This window comes from Vespa crabro, chromosome 4, assembly GCF_910589235.1.
Source record: "Vespa crabro chromosome 4, iyVesCrab1.2, whole genome shotgun sequence".
NCBI classification, from domain to species: Eukaryota; Metazoa; Arthropoda; class Insecta; order Hymenoptera; family Vespidae; genus Vespa; species Vespa crabro.
This window is the reverse complement of record NC_060958.1, coordinates 11059620-11080740: the sequence shown is the minus strand read 5'-3', so window position 1 is coordinate 11080740 and position 21121 is coordinate 11059620. Positions and strand designations below refer to the sequence as shown.

Here is a 21121-nt window from a genome sequence, read left to right as displayed (position 1 = left end):
AATCGTATAACATTTAAAATGCAAAACCACGTGTTGCGTTCTTTTTCACATCACAAACGTTCGTATTTTCTGCTTACATTTTCTATTCTTTTCCTTTTCTTTTTTTTTTAACTCTTTAATTGTCGTATGTACATGAGAAAAGAATTATTATAAAGGACAGATAAAAAGAAGAGAAAAGAAGAAAAAACAAAACAAAAAAAGAAAACAAAAAAAACAGATTGATAGAATAAAAGATACGCTAAAGCGATAAATATGTTATTTCGTAAGAATTCGATCTTACGACCTTACGATTTACGAAAGGAAAAGTTTTTAGAATCTTTTAAAGAGATATTGTCTCGTTAAGTTATAAAAGATATTAATAAATATGCGTATTAGTTTTATAGAATAAATCATAATAGAAAATAGTATTGTTGAAAGTAAAGAGTAAATTTTAGAGACATATCCAGTGGACGCGCGTTCTGGCGGACCTGCGCCTGTCAAGCAGTCGCCAGCAGTCGGCAGCAGTCACGAATGGTTGACCTATGCAGTTGACTGTGCTGGTTGACCGATCGTGCGGTATTAATCGCGCTTTTTCTTCTACGCGCTCTCGAAACATTTATACTTACTTTTCGGCGATTTAATCGTATAGGAAGTTTATCATACGAGTGAGGTGATGATTAATAATCGTGAATGGGCTAGACTTCGCATCGGTCAGGTGAGAGACAGGTGGATGGATTGAGGAAAATCGCCAGTCGAAATACAATCTAGGGTAAGGGAGTAGCAACCTCTTGGGGCCAGGGCCAGTCACGTGACCCGTATGTTTACCAAAATGGTGAACGTTCACCGTTCGGAATGTACTTCGCTATTTTATCGAGCTTCCCTCTCGTACAATGATGAGATCGAACGAGGATACACGGGAATTCGAGTGATCTATTCATTTTTACATCAATCTTCGCAGCTGCCACTAATTTAAGTTTTGATGTCTTAATATTTTGTTACCTTGTGCTTGGTTTGGTAACGCGAAGAGTCGTGAGCGAAAGTTTGAAAGTGGACGAAAGAAACTATTGCTTTCCGTGTATTATAGAAGCAACCGTTGCTCCTACCTGAAAATGATTTTAATTATTAATGGCGATGACAACATTCTTCAACATGGTAAAATGGCTGTCTTATTTATTTTGCCATTAAGAATGTTTTACTTTCAACAGGGTGCATTGAGATTTTTTTTTAGTTTTTCATTCTACAACTATATTATATAATTTTAACTGGCAGATATATATATATATATACATATATATTCTTTCTTCATTGTGTTCTTTAATATTTTTCTTCTTGTCCTTTTTTATATATCAAAAGAAATGATTTATTTTCATTGTTTTCTATATAGGTGATGACTGAAGTCTTAAGTGGCCTAACTCTGTTTGCCAATAATGTTTAATGTGATATGCGATAGGTAAGCTTTCTTTTTTTTGATTTAGTTTCTGTACGACAAGGCAAAAGAAGTGACATTGTTTTTTTTTTTTTTTTTAATTAATTCATAGTTTTATCTACAGATGATCTCTGATATAGGTTAGTGCAAATGGAAAGTACATTAAAGGACGTCTAAATGACACAAAGTGTCTTAGCATAACGCTGTGTGCTACGGCCAAGCATTGCTAAAGATGGCCACGTATCAAGTTGACTATCAGTGGTCAGTTTTACTATTTTGCAAAGACATAACACTTAAAAACTTTATTTAGTTGATCTGTATATTCTGATTGTATATCTTTTTAGGGCTTATTCTATAATGGATTCATCCAGGATATCCACTTTCCTAATTTCAATTCTACTGATAGTCTACGGCAGTTTCCGATCCTTAAATATGGAACAGGAAGCAAAAGAAAGAGAAAAAGAAAGGCAACGTAATGGAATGTCGAGTAATAGTAGTACTGGAAACAAAGGTGGTGCTAACGGAGCAAGAATCCAAACCTTAGATACAATGCATGCTCTCTGTCTACCTCTTGGTGCTTCCATTTCTCTACTCGTCATGTTTTTCTTTTTTGATAGCATGCAAATGCTCTTAGCAATATGTACAGCCAGTAAGTTTATGAATAGTTATCTCAAAAAAAGTTCATCATCTGTTATTATAGAATGATAATGGAATATATATACTATTTATATTTACAGTCATAGCTACAGTTGCTTTGGCATTTCTTCTGCTACCCATGTGTCAATATATAATTAGACCCTGCACAGATGGAAATAAAATATCCTTTGGCATTTGTGGAAGATTTACAGGAGCAGAATTACTTTCATTTTCACTCAGTGTGAGCATAGTATGTGTATGGGTACTGACAGGACATTGGTTACTCATGGATGCAATGGGCATGGGCCTTTGTGTAGCCTTCATTGCATTTGTTCGATTACCAAGTTTAAAAGTATCTACTTTGCTATTAACTGGACTTTTGATTTATGATGTTTTCTGGGTCTTCTTTTCATCTTATATATTTAGTACAAACGTAATGGTTAAGGTGAGTCATTATGTTATTATTTTATCTTAATAATCGAATTTGCATGATTTTTACATAATCAGAGAAGTATAGATTTCTCAAATCAAATAGTATAAATTTTCCAAATGTTTTCCAAAGAGATATAATTTTAGATATTACTTTTCATAGGTAGCAACTAGACCTGCTGATAATCCAGTAAGTCTTGTCGCCAAAAGATTGCACTTAGGTGGTGTAGCTAGGGAGGCTCCAAAACTTCCTCTACCAGGAAAGCTGATGTTTCCTTCGATGCATCAAGCGGGACATTTTTCAATGCTAGGTCTTGGTGATATCGTTATGCCAGGTCTTTTACTCTGCTTTGTGTTAAGATATGATGCATATAAAAAGAGTCAGCTCTTGCCTGGTGGTTGTGAAACAGGAGTTCCACCACCACGACACTTCAACCGTATTAGTTATTTTCATTGCTCCTTAATTGGCTATTTTCTTGGTTTACTCACTGCTACTGTAAGCTCTGAGGTGTTCAAAGCTGCACAGCCTGCCTTATTGTATCTTGTGCCCTTTACCCTTCTGCCACTACTGACAATGGCTTATTTAAAGGTACATTTTAAGCACATAATTTTTTCCATGTTTTATCGCAAAATATAAGTTCGCATATTATATATATATATATATATATATATATATACATATATATATATACGTATATATACTTCAGATTTAAATCATAATGTTTTAGGGGGATTTGCGTCGGATGTGGAGTGAACCATTCATATCTCAACAACCTTCTATATATATGGAAGTTTGACAAGAGTCATGGCTCTTGAGAAATTATAACACAAGATTCATTGTCATTTAAAATTTTTAGTTCTGGTCTTTGTCAGTATCATTTTAAGTAAGTAAGATTTTCCATACATGACACATTCACAGTTTTTTAATATCATTGATTCATAAAAAAGCAAATACATGTTCGAATATTAACCAGGACATTACATAGTGCACCTAAGAATTTCTCTTATAGAATTAATTTTCATGAACAAAGTAATATTAAGAGTGGAGTACCGTTTATGCACAAGTTATCATTTTTTTTCTTTTCTTTTCTTTCTTTTTTTATATATATATTTTTTTATACATTAAAATAAGAAAGAAATAATTTTTATTTCCGAAATACCAGCCAATACTCCTATTTTGTCAGCGTTCTTTACATATATCTTAAAATGTTGGTGTCAAGTATGAATAGAGTATGTGTGGTAGATAATTGAGAGTAAACAATAAGTATTCTAAAATTTATTAGATACGCTAAACTATAAATATTATTATTTGGAAAAACAAATTCTACTTGCTTTTTGTTTCAATTTTATTATTATTACTATTATTATTATTATCATTATCATTATTATTATTATTATTATTATTATTATTATTATTATTATTATTATTAATATTATTATTATTATTATTATTATTATTATTATTATTATTATTATTACTATTATTATTCTTTCTTTTCTATTTTTACGAGAATGTATGTGCAAATTGAAAACATTGAAGTAATTGATCTGGATATAAATGAAAAATGCTTAATAGTCACTCCACTCTATATTGATGCTTCAGCAGCAGAAGATTGCATAAAATATTTTTTATTTATTATTTACGGAGCATCGAATGAATTGTACGTAACACCGATTTATAATTAAACTAATATACATTTGTTTGAAAATTTAACTCTAAATTCAGTGAATATGTGTGAGTAGGTTGTGACTTTCTTTGAAATTAGGTTAGTATAGGAAAAAGCAATGTTTATGTAAATATATCATTTTCATAATTTAAAAAACTCAGAGTTCCAGTTCGCTTTGGCATTGTGAATAAGCTTAACTTATAGAATTTTCTTACTTGTTCGATGAACAATAAAATTGAAAATATTATTGAATTGCAAAATAATCAATGTGAAAATAACATGATTAAAGACGAACTGTATATTTGGGTTTTTATTCCGAAGAAGTATACCCAATTTTAAAGAAAAATTAATTCTTTGAATAGCTTCCTAAGCACTTGCTATGGATAGGATACTTGAAAGACTTTATATGTTTATTTAAAGACAAGACTGAAAATAATGTGTATAAAAATCAATTTATCGAGAGATTTTTCAAGAACAAATTTTCTTTAACTTTTGCCTGCATCAATTTATAACATAGTAGGTTGACATAGTATAATACTACATAATATTACATTAATGCAGTATAATACAATATAGTATAAAATAGTATAATATAATACACAGTATGCTATGACACAGTATAAACAGATCAAATAATTCGCGATTTCATACAGATTAAATAATCAGTGTTTATCAATTGAACTTACATTACGCAAAACAAATGTATATGACGTAACAACTCATCTTGTATTTCTTTAAAACATATATATTATGTTATTAGATTGTAACAAATGTTGAGAGAAAGATTTATTTGTATATCATGATTCTAGAGTATAATTTTATGTTCTCATAATAAGCATACTTTTGCCAAGATTGTTAAGATGCGTTTAGATCAATCGCGTTAATATACATGGTAATCGTGCAGGTCTGCAAAAACAGTTGCGAATGTTGCAAACCTTTTTAACGTAGGTTATTATTCGCGCACTTGCGTACGATGTATCTGCAATATTGATAATTGTATCAAGCGATTCGGCACGCTTTCTTCTGAGCGCACCTTCATATGTTCTAACAGTACTTCCTTATGTTCGTAAAAAGTAACAGTGGCAGTAAGTGATAAATTATTTTGTACAGTAGCAACATAAACCAAAAAGTATTTGATTTTTTTCCTCATATGCTGATTTACATATGTGGTTTTAAAATAAAAAGAAAAAAAGAAAAATACAATGCGCGTTATTTGTTATTATGCAAATGAAATAATTAGAACGAAAAACGTTTTAAATAGCATCGTGCAAATAAAAGCATTTGGAAATTGTCAAGATTTATCGTGAACATTAATTTCAGTTTCATGCTGAATGTATGTATTAGAATTAAATTACTCCCATTCTCAATCTGCTTCTTTGATGGTGTTTTATCAATAGATCCAAAGTGTCTAGTTGTGAAAATATTTTAAATTAAATACACTTTTTGGTACATAAATTATTTAGTTTTTGCGTAATATTATCTGATACTTCCTATTTTCTGTTTATCTACCTGTCCATAGCACAAACAAGTTTTCCTTTTATCATAATATATCATACGTTATCGAAGTACGTTGTCTTCAGTCGAATCGTGTTCTCGATAGATAATAATTTATTTCTCTCTACGAGTATTTTTCGAACTTGATTTTTTGATACTATATATCGATAACACTTATGTGTAATACGATAAAAAAAAAAAACAAAAAAAAAAAAAAAGAAAAAAATATCTATATATAAGATAAGGTTTAGATTAATCATTCAGTTGTATATATAATTAATCTAAGAATATTTAAATTTACATCACGAATATCTTCCCATTTTTAAAAGTAAGATCCTATCTCTGAAGATATGTATTGAAGCATATTTTTAGATTAAATTAAGTACCATTTAAAATATAATTAATATCGCGCCATCAGATATACATACATATATAAATGAAAACGTTTCTGCAATTAGATAGAAATCTTATGAAATTTCTTTATCCAGAAGATGCATTTATATAACAGTATTTATATTTCATTGTTCTCATCCTGATATTAATTTCATTCATAAATATGTTATTTTGTATAAAAGAAGAAGGAAGAAAAATCTAATATTATAAGTTAAATCGATTAAATCGCAACTTAATTTACGATACGTTAATGAAAAATGCGTTATGTGTAGTCAGGCATTTAAATTATATATAACGAACCTCAGTTTCGTGGAAGACAGCGATATAATTATTATTTACTATGGAATTTCGTGCAAAGTCTGAAATTTTATCGACAAAAAATACTGTTCGTTATGTAAATTTAAAAAGAAAAAAAAATATATATATACATATATATACATATATATATATATATATAAAACAAAGGCGCAAAATGATTCTTTGATTTTTTTAATCCAAAACAAACAAAAAATTAAAAAAGAATGCATACTTATGATAGGCAAAGAAAAAAAATGTTTAATGAAAAATTGAAAATTGAATCGTGCATTAGGAATTAAATACCGTAAGATATAATTAAAATATTACAAAAAAAAAAAAAAAAAAGAAAAAGAAAAAAAAAAGAAAAAAACAAAGAAGAAAGGAAATAAAAACGCGCGCCTATTTGTCCCGTTGCAAATTTTAATTCTGACGTGTACATCGATGTACGTTTTTATATATAACGATAGATAGCCATTTTCGTTTGTGGCTGTGTTTAATAAGTAATTTATTAAATGTTTATTAATGTTTATTAAACAGACTTATACGTGTATTTTCTTCACCACTACTATGCTTAGAAATGATCGTTCTCGAAGATGATATTATTATATCCAATAGGAACATGTAACTTATTCTATCAAAAACTTGTACATATACTTGGTATATATATTTGAGTAAATATGTCCAAAAAGTTTCGTTGTTTTCAAAATGTAATGAACTTGCCATTTATATTCGTTATACCGTAGTATGATTTATCGTTGCATTATCCAAATTTCTTTTTATACTCTCTAATTCTTTTATATCCGATATCGATGTTTCACACTTATAAACAACAAGAGAATGATAAAAATGGACGGCAAAAGCTACGAATACTATAAGTACTGGTATTACTATAATAGTACTGGCAGTAGCAGCGGTGAAGGAATAATCCCAAAATTTGACCCAACAAAGTATCGCTACTTCGACCAAAAATAAAAATAATCCTAAGACCGTTGAAAATGCCCAGGCCAATTCTATAAAGCCACGCATTCTTTCGTGTGGGGATTCTGTAATGAGACGCGATATTTGTAATTTACTGATAGCTTCGACGTTCGGCAAAAGATATGTGCTTATCATTAAAGCAAAGATGTGCACCGATACTAATACCGTCGTGCAAACCGCAAACATCACAAACAGCCATTCTGGTACCGCAGTTGGATCATTTATTTGTAGTTCTACCATTGCGACCTGAAGCATAAAAATAATATACAAATTTAGTACGGTCAAGAAAAAGTAACTAAGAAAGACGCAATATATCTTTATGACATTCCTTGATATATTTTGACTTTTTATCAATTTCTGATTTCTTAAATTTATACTTTTTTTTTTTTTTCCTTTTTTACGATGTTTGCGATACGATTACGGTGTGAACGTCAATCTTTTTATGATGCTGTTAAGTAGAAGTTTAATCGCACAACGCTATCTTTTTTTAATTAGTCGATTGGAGGATGAATTTTCAACGTGAAATAATTCTCGCGCAAAAATATATAGAAGAAAGCTGTGTTTGTCTTGCATAATCAGAGATCAAGCTTGAAGATCATACATGGAATTGTCGTTGATGTTGATTTAATGATTTTCAGGAAACGTTGTGTAATCGCAGGCAGACTTTGTTCGTGGTAACATTTTTCAACGATATCTATTTTCTATGATATAAGGTAAATGAATCGAAAATCTATCATTACGAGGGATTTACTATGAGATCATCGTAGAAATGACAAATGAGAATGTTAAGAAAGGATAGCTATATTCTAGCTATGTTCGTGTTATCCATTCGATCTTAGCTCACCATTGCGAAACCACTTAAAAGTTCGGACGTTGTCGCGGTTGCCTTTAGTTTTGCTCTGCTCATGTGCAATCTCCTCCAGGAGAGGCTTTGTGGTCCATCATGTTCATTAATCGAAGGAGATGTAACGAGAGGTACATTCGTTTGAGAATTTTGTGGTCCGTTGCAAGCGCAACAACACGTGTTGCACGGTTGTACGCTACCTCCAAGTGTGTAATTGTTTGAATTTGAAGGAAGATAAAGATGCGAGGGAGGAGTTCCTACAACGTTAGATCGCATGTCCAACGTGACATATTTGCTGGCTCTGTTCCTAGCTGATAATATCAATTCGCTTTGGGTCGAGCAAAAAGTGTTATTCTTCGGATTGTAAGTGGAAAAATTAGATTCGCTTATCTGATACTGACTGTGCTTTGGCAAATGCAACGTAGAAGTCGAACGTTGTTGCTGCAATCCACCGTAATAAGATTTATGCGAGAGACCATAAGAATGTCTCCAATTTGAATGAGTAATATCACTTTGCGTCGATTTATTCGATTTACCGACTATAAATTCATCCGCGCAACTTTTCCCGCGCTTCTCGTCTTCGAAATGATCGAGACTCGCGCTTTTCGATTTAATCGATTCGATTGATTCCGAATTATCCTGCGACATGACGTTATTTTCCTTTAACTTTGAATTCTCGCACATTATTCATTTCGCACGCTATCACTTTATCGAAAGATTTCTATTCGTAGTGAATTCGCCGCAATCCAGACGCAAACTGAGAGGATCTTTACGACTACCTCGCGAGCGACTACCAGACAGATCGCTGAAGTGGATACTACGTCATGATGTACCTCTGAATCATAACAATAGTATTAATCGTTTTCAAGCTATGTCGATCGCATAATAACCGAGTACGCCGATCCTCCTCCTCCTCTTCCTTTTTCGCTCTCCTCCGTTCTTATCCTTTTATCCTCAGAAATGAAAAATAGAAATCGACTATTCATTCGATTTTGACGAATCCGACGAGATGTACGTCTACATAAGGAAATTCATCGTCATTAAGATTTTTCACGTCATTTTTTATATGATTCACTTAAATAGAGATAGAAAGCTGGAGAGAGAAAGAGAAAAAATAACGAAGGCTGTTTGTATTCCAACCAAGCGTTTTCTACCTACCCCGAAGTAAATAGCACGTGTTGATAAATACATGCTCGAAGAAAATATCGCTTTATTATTTATGGAAGGAGAATTGCTTTGTCCGTAATTTATGTTACGAACATTCGTACGTAATCGCTCAATTTTCGTGCGATGGAAGAATACGAATCATTTCTTAACGTCTATCATAAAGATAATAAAACATGGACGATTTTCAAATCCGTCCAAAATTTTCCATTGTTAGAAAAGATTACTTACATAAGCAATTAAATTTTTCTAAAAGGAATTTTCGATGGAAATTCGAACTATGTAAATATACACGTAAATGTAAATGCAAATGGAAAGGTCTCGCGCATTTCCATATAACTCGCATTCATTGACCTTTAATAAGCTAGCTATGCAAACAGGTCTTTCCAGGTTAATTACAAGCCTGCAATATTTTGTAATGCTTCAAAATTCCATTTCCATATCGTGCCATTCTGCAAAAATTTCTTTTTCTATTAACTGAAAGATTTGATTGCCACACGTGAAACGAGAATTGCGTACAATTAAAGTTAAATAAAAAATATAATTCATCGGTCGAATTACATGAACGTAGCTTGAGTTAAACTTAAAGTTCACAGTTTATTTGTCCTTGTGAAATTGTACGTAATATTTGAAACGTAATATTTGATTATTTGCTCGAATGCATTTTAGCACTTTCGAAATAGAAGCTTATTGCGCGTATACATAACGTCATCAATTCATGCAACATGATACACAAGAAGTCATTAATGATAGTTATATCTATTAAAAAAATTAATGATCATTAACGATATTGATATTTAAAAAGGAAATCTGTATGTACAAAATTAAAAAAAAATGAAATTTGATTCCTCGGATTAATATATTTGAGGTAGCTGTTTATTGGCGGGAATTTTTGTATTTCTAATCGTTTAAAATATTTATAAATTTAGGTTGGCAACACTGGTCAATGTAATCCGAGTCGAAATGTTGAACGTACATTACGTTTCTAATATATGACTGTATGTATGTCAAAGTAACGCAATAATCATCAAATTATTTATTCTCAAAGTTTTGTGAACAGTTTTTACTTTAACCGTGTGTATGCAAAGCGTTAAAGTAACTGAACGCATTTTTATCAAAAATTATTTATTTAGAAAACGTCGTAGAAGAGAGAACGACAACAAATTGCTAGTAGTTAGACGATCTTTCGAGAAAAGTGAAATTTATATAGCAATGCAAGCGAAGGTTATACTCGGACAATAACAGAGGGGACAACATTTAAGCGTCTTTTTATTGTTGTTTACAATTATATTTTCCTTTAATGTTTTAACACATTTATATCATCTGACATTATTGATATAACCTTACAAATAACTTGTGAAGGTTAGCGTCTCTGTGAAACGAAGTGGAAGATAAATTCAGATTTCCTATTGTTCTTCTTTATAATTTTTAATCTTCAAGATTATTTTCCAATAATAATTTTAATTCAAGCTCATATTTTGTATACGTCATCGCTATAAAATTAAACTCGGAACATAAAAATTAAAATTTTTCACTTTGTTATTCCAAATGACAGTAAGTAACCTATCATATTCAAGGAAGCCTTTAGAATAACTAACTTGTATTATTTATTTTTAAATTATAGATAGAAATATCATATTTCGAATTTCATTTTTATACATTTATGTTTGTTATAAATTAATGAAAATTCATGAAGTATAGATATTTGTAAATTACTAATAATTTTTTTTTTTTTTTTTTTTTTTTATAACAGAATGCAATGGGAGGTACACATCTGCATACTCCACCATCGATATTTCAACACATGATAATACAACAAGGTACTTCTCAGCAAGTAGGTTCTTGGACACAAATGCCCCAAGTATTACCTTTATCTATACCTTGGAGTGTACCATCGGTACAACAATCTGAATTGATCAGATTTACCGGTGAACAAAATGTTACATCTAACCTACATCAGAAAAGAAAATTAGAGACTCCAGATTTACTTGACATGTAAATTTTCATTTTATTATCTCTTGAATAAGAGATTTATTGTACAAATAAATTAATATGAATAATTTGTTGATCTAACAGCAGAAAGACAAAACAATTAATAACCGAAGAAAAAATGGCTGCACATTTTCAAGATTTACATATCAGTTCTACTTATCATTCGCAAGATCCTGTACCATCTACATCAACAGCAAATACTCCACTTGAAAAATCCAATGTAGGGATGGATATGGAAACTGCTAATGTCGTTGATACTGATAATTTAAAGAGTCCAAGATTAATTTTATCCGAGGAATTGAAACGAATACAGCAAGAATCCATTCTTCCATCGACTCTTCTATCCAAATTGTAAATTTACTATAAGATAGATATTTACATATCATTGATATATGAATGTATAGATATTAGAATAGTTGTAATTTATGTATTACTGTTTTTTAGGGAGAGGCCCTCCATGGCATTAGTTCTTTGGGAACCACCAAGTAAACATCTTCGTATTTTACCTACAAGAGATACTCCAACGCCAGTTCCAAATACGTCAGATGACAATAATAATAACAACAACAACAATAATAATAGCGATGGTATACCTGATTTAAATCAAACAAGTTCATTTGAACCAATGGAATTATGAAAAATATATTTAAATATTTCTAAATTTTGAACAAACTAATGCATCAGAGCATATTTTTAGCTCTGTAAAAAATTTTAATTAAGGTTCATTGTTGAACTTGACTATATGCGATTAATTGCTCTTGTTTAAATAAACAAAAGAGTGTATGTTTATACAATAAGATAATTTGAGTTTCAACTACATCGTTGATTACTTATTGTGATAAAATAAGTGATGCAGTTACATGACTAGCATTATTTTTTTTTATCTTTGTCTCTTTGGTTCTTATTATCTCATTTTCTACACACCTTTTATAATTACATATACACGCGCATATTATGGTTAATAGTTCATATTCATTTAAGAGTTTTGCATAAATTTTTGAAATGAAAAAATCGAAGTATGATATGGTCTGTTTCATCTTAACAAACGCAGTAAACATATCTCTTAATACATAGTTCCTTTGAAAATAAATACCATTTGTTTGTTCCTTGCTTATTAATTAATTTCCATGCAATTACAGATATAATAAAACCAAGTTGAACGTTAGATAAAATACGCGATAGAATTTTATGTTAGTCATTCATACATTATAGATATTCAGCTCTATCATATTGTATTCTTTGTCTTAATTTTATTACATCTATCATATTATACAATATTTTAATAGTATTCCTATATGCAAATATTAGTGATAAAATAAATAAGTTAAAAAAAGTGTGATCTCTTGATTCAAATTTGTTGACTTAATTTGCCATACAGGATAAATAAAAAGTTGTGTGAGCGTGTGCAAATATATATATATATATATACAATATATATATATATATATATATATATAATACATATTAGTTATATACTATAATAAAAGTATAACGGCGGCTACTTATAAGAGGAAGTAAAATAATGTAATAGAATAAAGAATATATCAATTTATTTGCATCCGCAAGCGAATTAATTTATACACGATCAATCGACACTCATCAATGAACTCAGAACAATTCGCACGCAATGTCATTTTTTATCAACAGTAAAAAACTTGTTGATAAGCAGTGAAACGGTCCGACAATCAATAGAATGTCTAAGGCTGTTCACTAACCCTGGTACTATAATGATTTATGCCATTAATGAGAACAGCCGTAATTCTTGATCGATTTTGATGAACAAAGTTTCATTTTAAAGACGAAGGTATAATCTAGGACATATCTTTTCTGAATTTTTGAAAAAGCATTAGTTTCTTTGAAAAAAAGGCGTGATAAAGAATGGTATTCTTCTACGCCTTCCGAAATATAAACATAAACGATCTTTTCAATAACTTTGACGATTAGAGAGTTAGTTTTCTGTTGTCTATCGACGAGTGCACATAAGAGCTCTCTTTCTAAACATGAAAAATTATAAATTAACACTTTCGGTGATTTATAAATATTTAAACAATCTGTAAAGTATACAGAGTATAATAAACTAATATTTAAACAAATGTACATTCGTTTAATAAATAAAAATACGATAACGGGCGTGAGATTTAGAATAATTTTAATATAAATTTCTAACACTTTAAGATTTTAATCTTGGGATTATTGGCCTTGTGCAAAGTAAACATAAATGCGCTCTTTCTTAACTTTGGCAAGTATCGTGTCAGTTTCCTTTTGCATTCCGACCAGAGTACATCGATAATCGTTCTTTCTAAACGCGAACATACTAAATTAATACTTTCAGTAATTTTTCAATTATTTAAACAATCTCGCATGTACGCGGCATATAATAAACTAATATTTAAACAATTGTACATTCGGTTAATAATTAAAAAAACGATAACGAGCGTCAGATTTAATATAATTATAATATAAAACTCTAGCACTAAAATTTTAATCTTGGGATTGTTGGCCTTGTGAAATATAAACATAAACAGTCCTTCTATTAACTTTGACATTTCGCGAGTTAGTTTCCTTTTGCACTCCGACCAGCGAACATCGATACTCTCTATTTCTAATCGCGAAAACTTATAAATTAATATTTTTGATAATTTTCAATTAATTAAACAGTCTTTAATGTACGCGGAGCACAATAAATAAATATTTAAACAATAGTAGATTCGTTTAAACATTAAAAAGACGGGAAAACTAGTTGGACTTAAAATAATTATAATTAAAATTCCTACACTTAAAAATTTTATCTCGGGATTGTTGGCCTTATGCAATATAAACATAAACGGTCCTTTGATTAACTTTGACAATAACCGAGTTAGTTTCCCTTTGCACTCCGACCAGTGCACATCGATAATCGTTCTTTCTAAACGCGAAAAGTTAAAGATTAATACTTTCGATAGTTTTTCAATTATTTAAACAATCTCTAATATACACGGTGTGCTATAAACTAATATTTAAACAATAGTACATTCGTTTAAACATTATTAAGAAAGAAACTCGCGACAGACTTAAAATAATTTTAATATAAAGTTTCGATACTTCAAAATTTTATCTCGCGGTTGTTGGCCTTGTACAATATAAACATAAACAGCCCTTCTATTAACTTTGACAGTTCGCGAGTTAGTTTCCTTTTACACTCCGACCAGTGAACATCGATACTCCCTATTTCTAATCGCGAAAACTTATAAATTAATATTTTTGATAATTTTCAATTAATTAAACAGTCTTTAATGTACGTGGAGCACAATAAATAAATATTTAAACAATAGTACATTCGTTTAAACATTAAAAAGACAGAAAAACTCGTCGGACTTAAAATAATTATAATTTAAAATTTCTACACTTTAAAATTTTATCTCGGGATTGTTGGCCTTGTAAAATATAAACATAAATAGCCCTTCTGTTAACTTTGGCAGTTCGCGAGTTAGTTTCCTTTTACGCTTCGACCAGTGAACATCGATACTCTCTATTTCTAATCGCGAAAACATATAAATTAATATTTTTGATAATTTTCAATTAATTAAACAATCTCTAATGTACACGGTGTGCAATAAACTAATATTTAAACAATAATAAATTCGTTTAAACATTATAAAGAAAGAAACTCGCGACAGACATAAAATAATAATCATTTAAAATTTCTACTCTTTAAAATTTTATCTCGGGTTTGTTGGCTTTGTGCAATATAAACATAAACGGTCCTTTGATTAGCTTTAACAATAACCGAGTTAGTTTCCCTTTGCACTCCGACCAGTGCACATCGATAATCGTTCTTTCTAAACGCGAAAACTTAAAGATTAATACTTTCGATAGTTTTTCAATTATTTAAACAATCTCTAATATACACGGTGTGCTATAAACTAATATTTAAACAATAGTACATTCGTTTAAACATTATAAAGAAAGAAACTCGCGCCAGACTTAAAATAATTTTAATATAGTTTCGATACTTCAAAATTTTATCTCGCGTTTGTTGGCCTTGTGGAATATAAACATAAACGGTCCTTTGATTAACTTTGACAGTTCGTGAGTTAGTTTCCTTTTACACTCCGACCAGTGCACATCGATACTCCCTATTTCTAATCGCGAAAACATATAAATTAATATTTTTGATAATTTTCAATTAATTAAACAATCTCTAATATACACGGTGTGCTATAAACTAATATTTAAACAATAGTACATTCGTTTAAACATTATAAAGAAAGAAACTCGCGCCAGACTTAAAATAATTTTAATATAGTTTCGATACTTCAAAATTTTATCTCGCGTTTGTTGGCCTTGTACAATATAAACATAAACAGCCCTTCTATTAACTTTGACAGTTCGCGAGTTAGTTTCCTTTTACACTCCGACCAGTGAACATCGATACTCTCTATTTCTAATCGCGAAAACTTATAAATTAATATTTTTGATAATTTTCAATTAATTAAACAGTCTTTAATGTACGTGGAGCACAATAAATAAATATTTAAACAATAGTAGATTCGTTTAAACATTAAAAAGACGGAGAAACTCGTCGGACTTAAAATAATTATAATTTAAAATTTCTACACTTTAAAATTTTATCTCGGGATTGTTGGCCTTGTAAAATATTAATATAAACGGTCCTTTGATTAACTTTGACAATAACCGAGTTAGTTTCCCTTTGCACTCCGACCAGTGCACATCGATAATCGTTATTTCTAAACGCGAAAACTTAAATATTAATACTTCCGATAGTTTTTCAATTATTAAAGCAATGCATCGATTGCGTGCAATGCAATCGTTAGTATCAGTGTTTATTCAGCAATATGTTTTGCTTTTTTAACAGTCACATAGACTGTATTTATAAAAGACAGTAGAGTTTCGCGAAGTAAATTCAGTGACCGTTCGTTTAAAAATATTTATCGCGTAATAGAATCAGTGCATCCTTGAAGAGGATCTTAATCCACTTCGATGTCGGCCTACTTAATTTTAAAGAATCATCCATCCTCAATTTCTACTTCAACTGTGAACGAGTGTTTTGGAGCCATCGCAGAACTTCTTAAGTAGTGAGTGAATTTTTAAATCCCTCTGATCACTCAATCATGTCAAGGACGAAAGGTCCAAATTGACACGAGTGATTGGTTGTAATTAATTATTAGAAGAGCATTGAATGACCACGAGTAAATTTCTTCGATGATTTACTCGTGAATGATTTTTTATTTTTTCATTTATTTTTTAGATCAGGATAAGTTCTTCTTGTTAAAACGCGTTTATAATTATTACAAATTTGGAATATTTTAATTCGCTTTTAAATATTTTTTTTAAACGTTAATATCAGAGAATCGTTACCCAGAAATTTTAATAAAAAATGAACAAGAAGATATTCGCGATGGATAGTATCTGGATTACAAGCGTAACTGTGCATGATTTTCTTATAATAATAAAAATATTCGCTTGTAAAAAGGGAACATCCAAGGATTTGCTATATATTTTTAAATAAATATTAATTAAATATTTTATTAATTTGAATTGATAAAAGAGAAGTCTCTATAAAGTCGTTGCTTTTGAAAAAGAGAAAAGTCGAGTAGAATAATTGCTAAAAAAACAAAGAGACTTGTAGAGTCATAGTCCGTAAACCTAGATAATTAAATTAATTAATTTTTAGCTCAGGATTTTCAGCAATTAATATACTAATTAAAATTTTTCTTAGGCTACCAATAATTGTGTAAAGATTTTCTTTTATATCTTATTATTTCGAATAAAATTTTGTCGTTACAGTTTCTGAATGATAATTTGTCGTTACAGTTTCTGATTTGATTAGTACACGAATTAAACAAGATGCTATATGCCGAAGAGGTCAATCACAAATTGTGGCTCAAGAGGACAATTATTAGGCTATTGAATTATTTTCGAAAATTCACTAGAAACTTTCGAGAATGGTTCTTAGTCGTATTTTAATTTTATCATGTTGTCATTCAAAATGCTCTTATGGTGATGCATGTAGGGTTGTAGATTTAAAAAACTAAGACGAAGTAACATTCCGTGTACACGAATAGACATTACTTCATATTTTATGAATTTTTAATATTAAACTCGAGATATAAATTTTACACATTTTCTCTATTCTAAAATTCAATTGAATTTATAATTTTAGTTTAATAAAATCAAATTTTACGTTAAAGTCGATTGATAAATTTTGTACATTTTTTTTCTTTTCTAAAGTTCAATTAAATTCATAATTTTATTTTAATAAAATCGAGATCTACATTAAAAAATCATATGTCTATGAAATGTACAAGTAATACAATATTTCTTTCTGAGAGAATAATATTTCTTTACATCAGTTTTCAGCATATTTCATTTTTTTTGTTAATTAATCTTTTATTTTCCTTAAGTTTAATTAGATTAAATTCATAATTTTATCGTTCATATAATTAATATGTACATATTCTTTTTTCTTTCCTTATTTCTTTTCAGCTAGTTCCAAGTTGTGGGGTCGCCAACACGGGAAGGAATAATTAATAAAGAAGATTATCTTAACATTTAAACGATATAGGATACACGTAAAGTATAATTAATTAATATTTAAACAATAAGATATTTTTAGCAACATTATAAAAATCATATACATGTATTGTTATTTACTATCGATTAATAGATATAATAATATTTCTTTCAGAGAGAATAATATTTATTTATATTAATCGTTTATTTCTTTTAAGTTTAATCAAATTAAATTTAGCATTTTATCGTTCGTATAATTAATATACATATATACTAATTCTTTTTTCTTTCCTTATTTCTTTTCAGCTAGGTCCGAGTCGTGGGATCGCGAACACGTGAAGGAATAATTAATTAATATTTAAACAATAGGATATTCTTAGCAACGTTATAGAGAAGATGTACATATATTATCATATATCATCGATTAATAAATATAATATTTCTTTCAGAGAGAATAATATTTATTTATATCTGTGTTCAGAATATTTCATTTCTTTTAAATTAATCTTTTATTTTTCTTAAGTTTAATCAAATTAAATTCAGCATTTTATCGTTTGTATAATTACTGTCATTTCTATTTTTTCTTATTTACTGTCATTAATTATCCTCTATATATATCTCGGGTGGAACCCATGGGAGAGGCCCATGGGTGTGTGCCTCTGTGTGGGTTGCTGTCTCAGCATCTTATAGAGTTGTTTCTCTTTTCTTCTCTTTTAGGGGCTCTCTTTTCTATTTCATATTTTTCATTCTTATTTACTATTATTAATTATGATTTATAAGTCTCGGGTGGGACCCATGGGATGGGGACATGGGTGTGGGCCTCTGTGCGGGTTGCTTTCTCAGCATTTTATAGTGCTGCTTCTCTTTTCTTCTCTTTTTGGGGCTCTCTTTTCTATTTCATATTTTTCATATTTAATTACGTTTTTAATTATGTTATTAATATGTTTTTTTTTTCATTATGTCTTTTCAGATTTTTATTATGTTATTTCTTTTTAATTATGTTTCTTTAATATTTATTTGTTATTTCTTTTCAATTATGTTTTTATGGTTTTAATTATGTTTTTAATATATTCTTATTAATTATGATTTATAGGTCTTAGGTAGAATCCAAGGAATGGTGCTGTCTGCAGTTTCATCATCGTGCAGAGCTGCTCTTTTTTTTTCTTTCACTAGCTTTCTTATTTATTTATATATGTTTATTTTCTATTTAAAATCTATGTATATATTATGTTTTATTTTATATATTTTTTTGCTTTCTCTTATTTTCTCTTTAGTTTCTTTTTTTTCAGGATACATCATCAAGGGATAGGTTCACCTCTGGTCACCATGCGCCATCGCCTGGCACGATTCATCATCGATTTTTATGCGCGGTTACGGGAAGGATAGGAAGAACACTGGCGCGCGTGTCTGCGTGCACAAGCGTGGGTGTTCTCGGGCGCGATTAAACTTCGTTTGATAGCTCGTATCGAAAACGCGAATTTAGAGTAGAGTCACCGTTTTTCTAACACTCACGTGAATGAACGCGGGCGCGACTTGAAAGTCCTACCGGGGACTTCGTTTATATTTGCTCGAATATTCGATTAGATTTCTTCGCGAACGCGTTTTTTTAGACTAGAGTCACCGTTTTCCGAGCACTTGCGTGGGTGTCCGGGCGCGATTAAAAGTCCTCCCATGGACTTCGTTTTAGTGTTGAAATTCGGGGTGCGCGAACGGTTTACCTTGTAGTGCTGTACATAGCTGACCGATGTTATGATAATCCTCATATTTGGTAACGGGGCGGAAATCTCGACAAATATCATGGAAAGTCTAAATACCAGTTAGCATATGTCACTTTGGATTTCAACTTAGAGTCACCGTTATTCTAACACTCACGTGAGTGTTCGTGTGCGCGATTAAAAGTCCTACCGGGGACTTCGTTTTGTTTGCTCGAATATTCGATTAGTTTATTTAGAGTAGAGTCACCGTTTTCCGAACACTTGCGTGGGTGTCCGGGCGCGATTAAAGGTCCTATCATGGACTACGTTTTAGTGTTGAAATTTGGGGTACGCTTCGGATTTCAACTTAGAGTCACCGTTATTCTAACACTCATGTAAGTGTTCGCATGCGCGATTGAAAGTCCTACCGGGGACTTCGTTTTATTTCTTTGACATTTCGATTAGATTACTTCGCGAATTTGGATAGAACAGTAGAATCTACGTAATTATAACACACGTGAGTGTCGGGTACGCGATTAATGCGCTTTGATTGTTCGAAATTCGGAAGCACGTATTCAGATGTGCATAATAATTCGTTATGCCTGAGGCGAGGGTGTTGAACGGTAAAGCTCTCTGTAAGTGGGGTCCCTGTAGCTGAGGCTATATACCTCCTGTTAGCTAAGTCGCCCTAAATATCCGAAGCGGAAGGCATAAGGGATCGGTATCGGGGAACGCGGATTTTAGAGTAAAATAGAGTCACCGTTAGCTCGTGGGTCTCCACATGCAGCAACTTCCACGTAGTGAGACCTGGGTCGTTAATACTTGCAAAGTCTAATTGTTTATTTTATAACGCAAGTATTATCGAGCGAATGGCTGCATACTGTATTACTTTTCCAATATTTTTTCAATCTAATTCCAACTAAACATTAACATATTTTCATTTTATAAAGCTAATAATACTTCGAAAGGAGAATTATAATAGAAATATATTGTATAATAATTTCTTAGACAAACGAAAAGGAAATTTTTCTATCACACTTTTTTGTCCGCTGTTATTTCTATTCATTCTTATTTACTTCCATTAATTATCCTTTGTGTATTTCGGGTGGGACCCATGGGTGGGGCCTGTGGGCGAGGGCTTCTGTGCGGGTTGCTGTCTCAGCATCATATAAAACTGTTTCTCTTGTCTTATCTTTTTGGGATCTCTATTCTTCTCTTTCTGGGGCTCTCTTTTCTATCTCATATTTTTCTTTTTGAATTATGTTTTCAATTATGTTATTATTATGTTATTTCCTTTTAATTATGTATTTAATTATGTATTTAATTATGTGTTTAATTATGTGTTTATGTTTTTAATTATGTTTTTAATATATTTTTATTAATTATAATTTATAAGCTTTAGGTAGGAACCATGGGATGGTGCATGCATCTTCTCTTTTCGTTTCTTTTTCTAGGTCTCTTATCTATTTATATATATTTATTTTCTATTTGTATTTTATATATGTATATATATATATTATTTTGTTTGATATATTTTCTTGTTCTTTTATTCCCTTTTTATGTTTTTTTTACAGTATAGGTCATCGAGGGATAGGTTCATCAGCGGCCAGATGAT

At 30.4% G+C, this 21121-nt stretch overlaps 3 protein-coding genes across 10 annotated transcripts; 2 read left to right on the top strand and 1 right to left on the bottom strand.

Annotated features, from left to right (window-relative positions):
- The first annotated feature begins 375 nt into the window (after positions 1 to 375).
- On the top strand, positions 376 to 3858 carry LOC124423489 (signal peptide peptidase-like 3). 6 transcript variants are annotated; one of them, XM_046961254.1, is made up of 7 exons: positions 376 to 748; positions 1364 to 1429; positions 1546 to 1666; positions 1750 to 2054; positions 2143 to 2486; positions 2634 to 3059; positions 3199 to 3858. In XM_046961254.1, the coding sequence occupies exons 3-7, from the start codon at positions 1638 to 1640 to the stop codon at positions 3265 to 3267; spliced, it is 1173 nt and encodes a 390-aa protein (XP_046817210.1). In that variant the 5' UTR covers positions 376 to 748; positions 1364 to 1429; positions 1546 to 1637; the 3' UTR covers positions 3268 to 3858. The 6 variants fall into 6 exon arrangements, with proteins under 6 accessions (XP_046817210.1, XP_046817208.1, XP_046817209.1 ...); XM_046961252.1 differs by having other exon boundaries at positions 1530 to 1666; XM_046961253.1 differs by having other exon boundaries at positions 1518 to 1666.
- Positions 3859 to 6648: 2790 nt separating this feature from the next.
- On the bottom strand, positions 6649 to 10181 carry LOC124423504 (calcium release-activated calcium channel protein 1-like). Of its 2 annotated transcripts, XM_046961278.1 has the most exons (3): positions 8545 to 9293; positions 8144 to 8454; positions 6649 to 7545 (listed from the first exon to the last, which is right to left on the bottom strand). In XM_046961278.1, exons 1-3 carry the CDS (start codon positions 8825 to 8827, stop codon positions 7054 to 7056), a joined length of 1086 nt encoding a protein of 361 aa, XP_046817234.1. In that variant the 5' UTR covers positions 8828 to 9293; the 3' UTR covers positions 6649 to 7053. The 2 variants fall into 2 exon arrangements, with proteins under 2 accessions (XP_046817234.1, XP_046817233.1); XM_046961277.1 differs by having other exon boundaries at positions 8144 to 10181.
- Positions 10182 to 10255: 74 nt separating this feature from the next.
- LOC124423505 (myb-like protein Q) lies at positions 10256 to 12857 on the top strand. Of its 2 annotated transcripts, none has more exons than XM_046961281.1 (4): positions 10256 to 10305; positions 11061 to 11302; positions 11384 to 11650; positions 11744 to 12857. In XM_046961281.1, exons 1-4 carry the CDS (start codon positions 10300 to 10302, stop codon positions 11934 to 11936), a joined length of 708 nt encoding a protein of 235 aa, XP_046817237.1. In that variant the 5' UTR covers positions 10256 to 10299; the 3' UTR covers positions 11937 to 12857. The 2 variants fall into 2 exon arrangements, with proteins under 2 accessions (XP_046817237.1, XP_046817235.1); XM_046961279.1 differs by having other exon boundaries at positions 10294 to 10861.
- The last annotated feature ends 8264 nt before the right edge of the window (positions 12858 to 21121 follow it).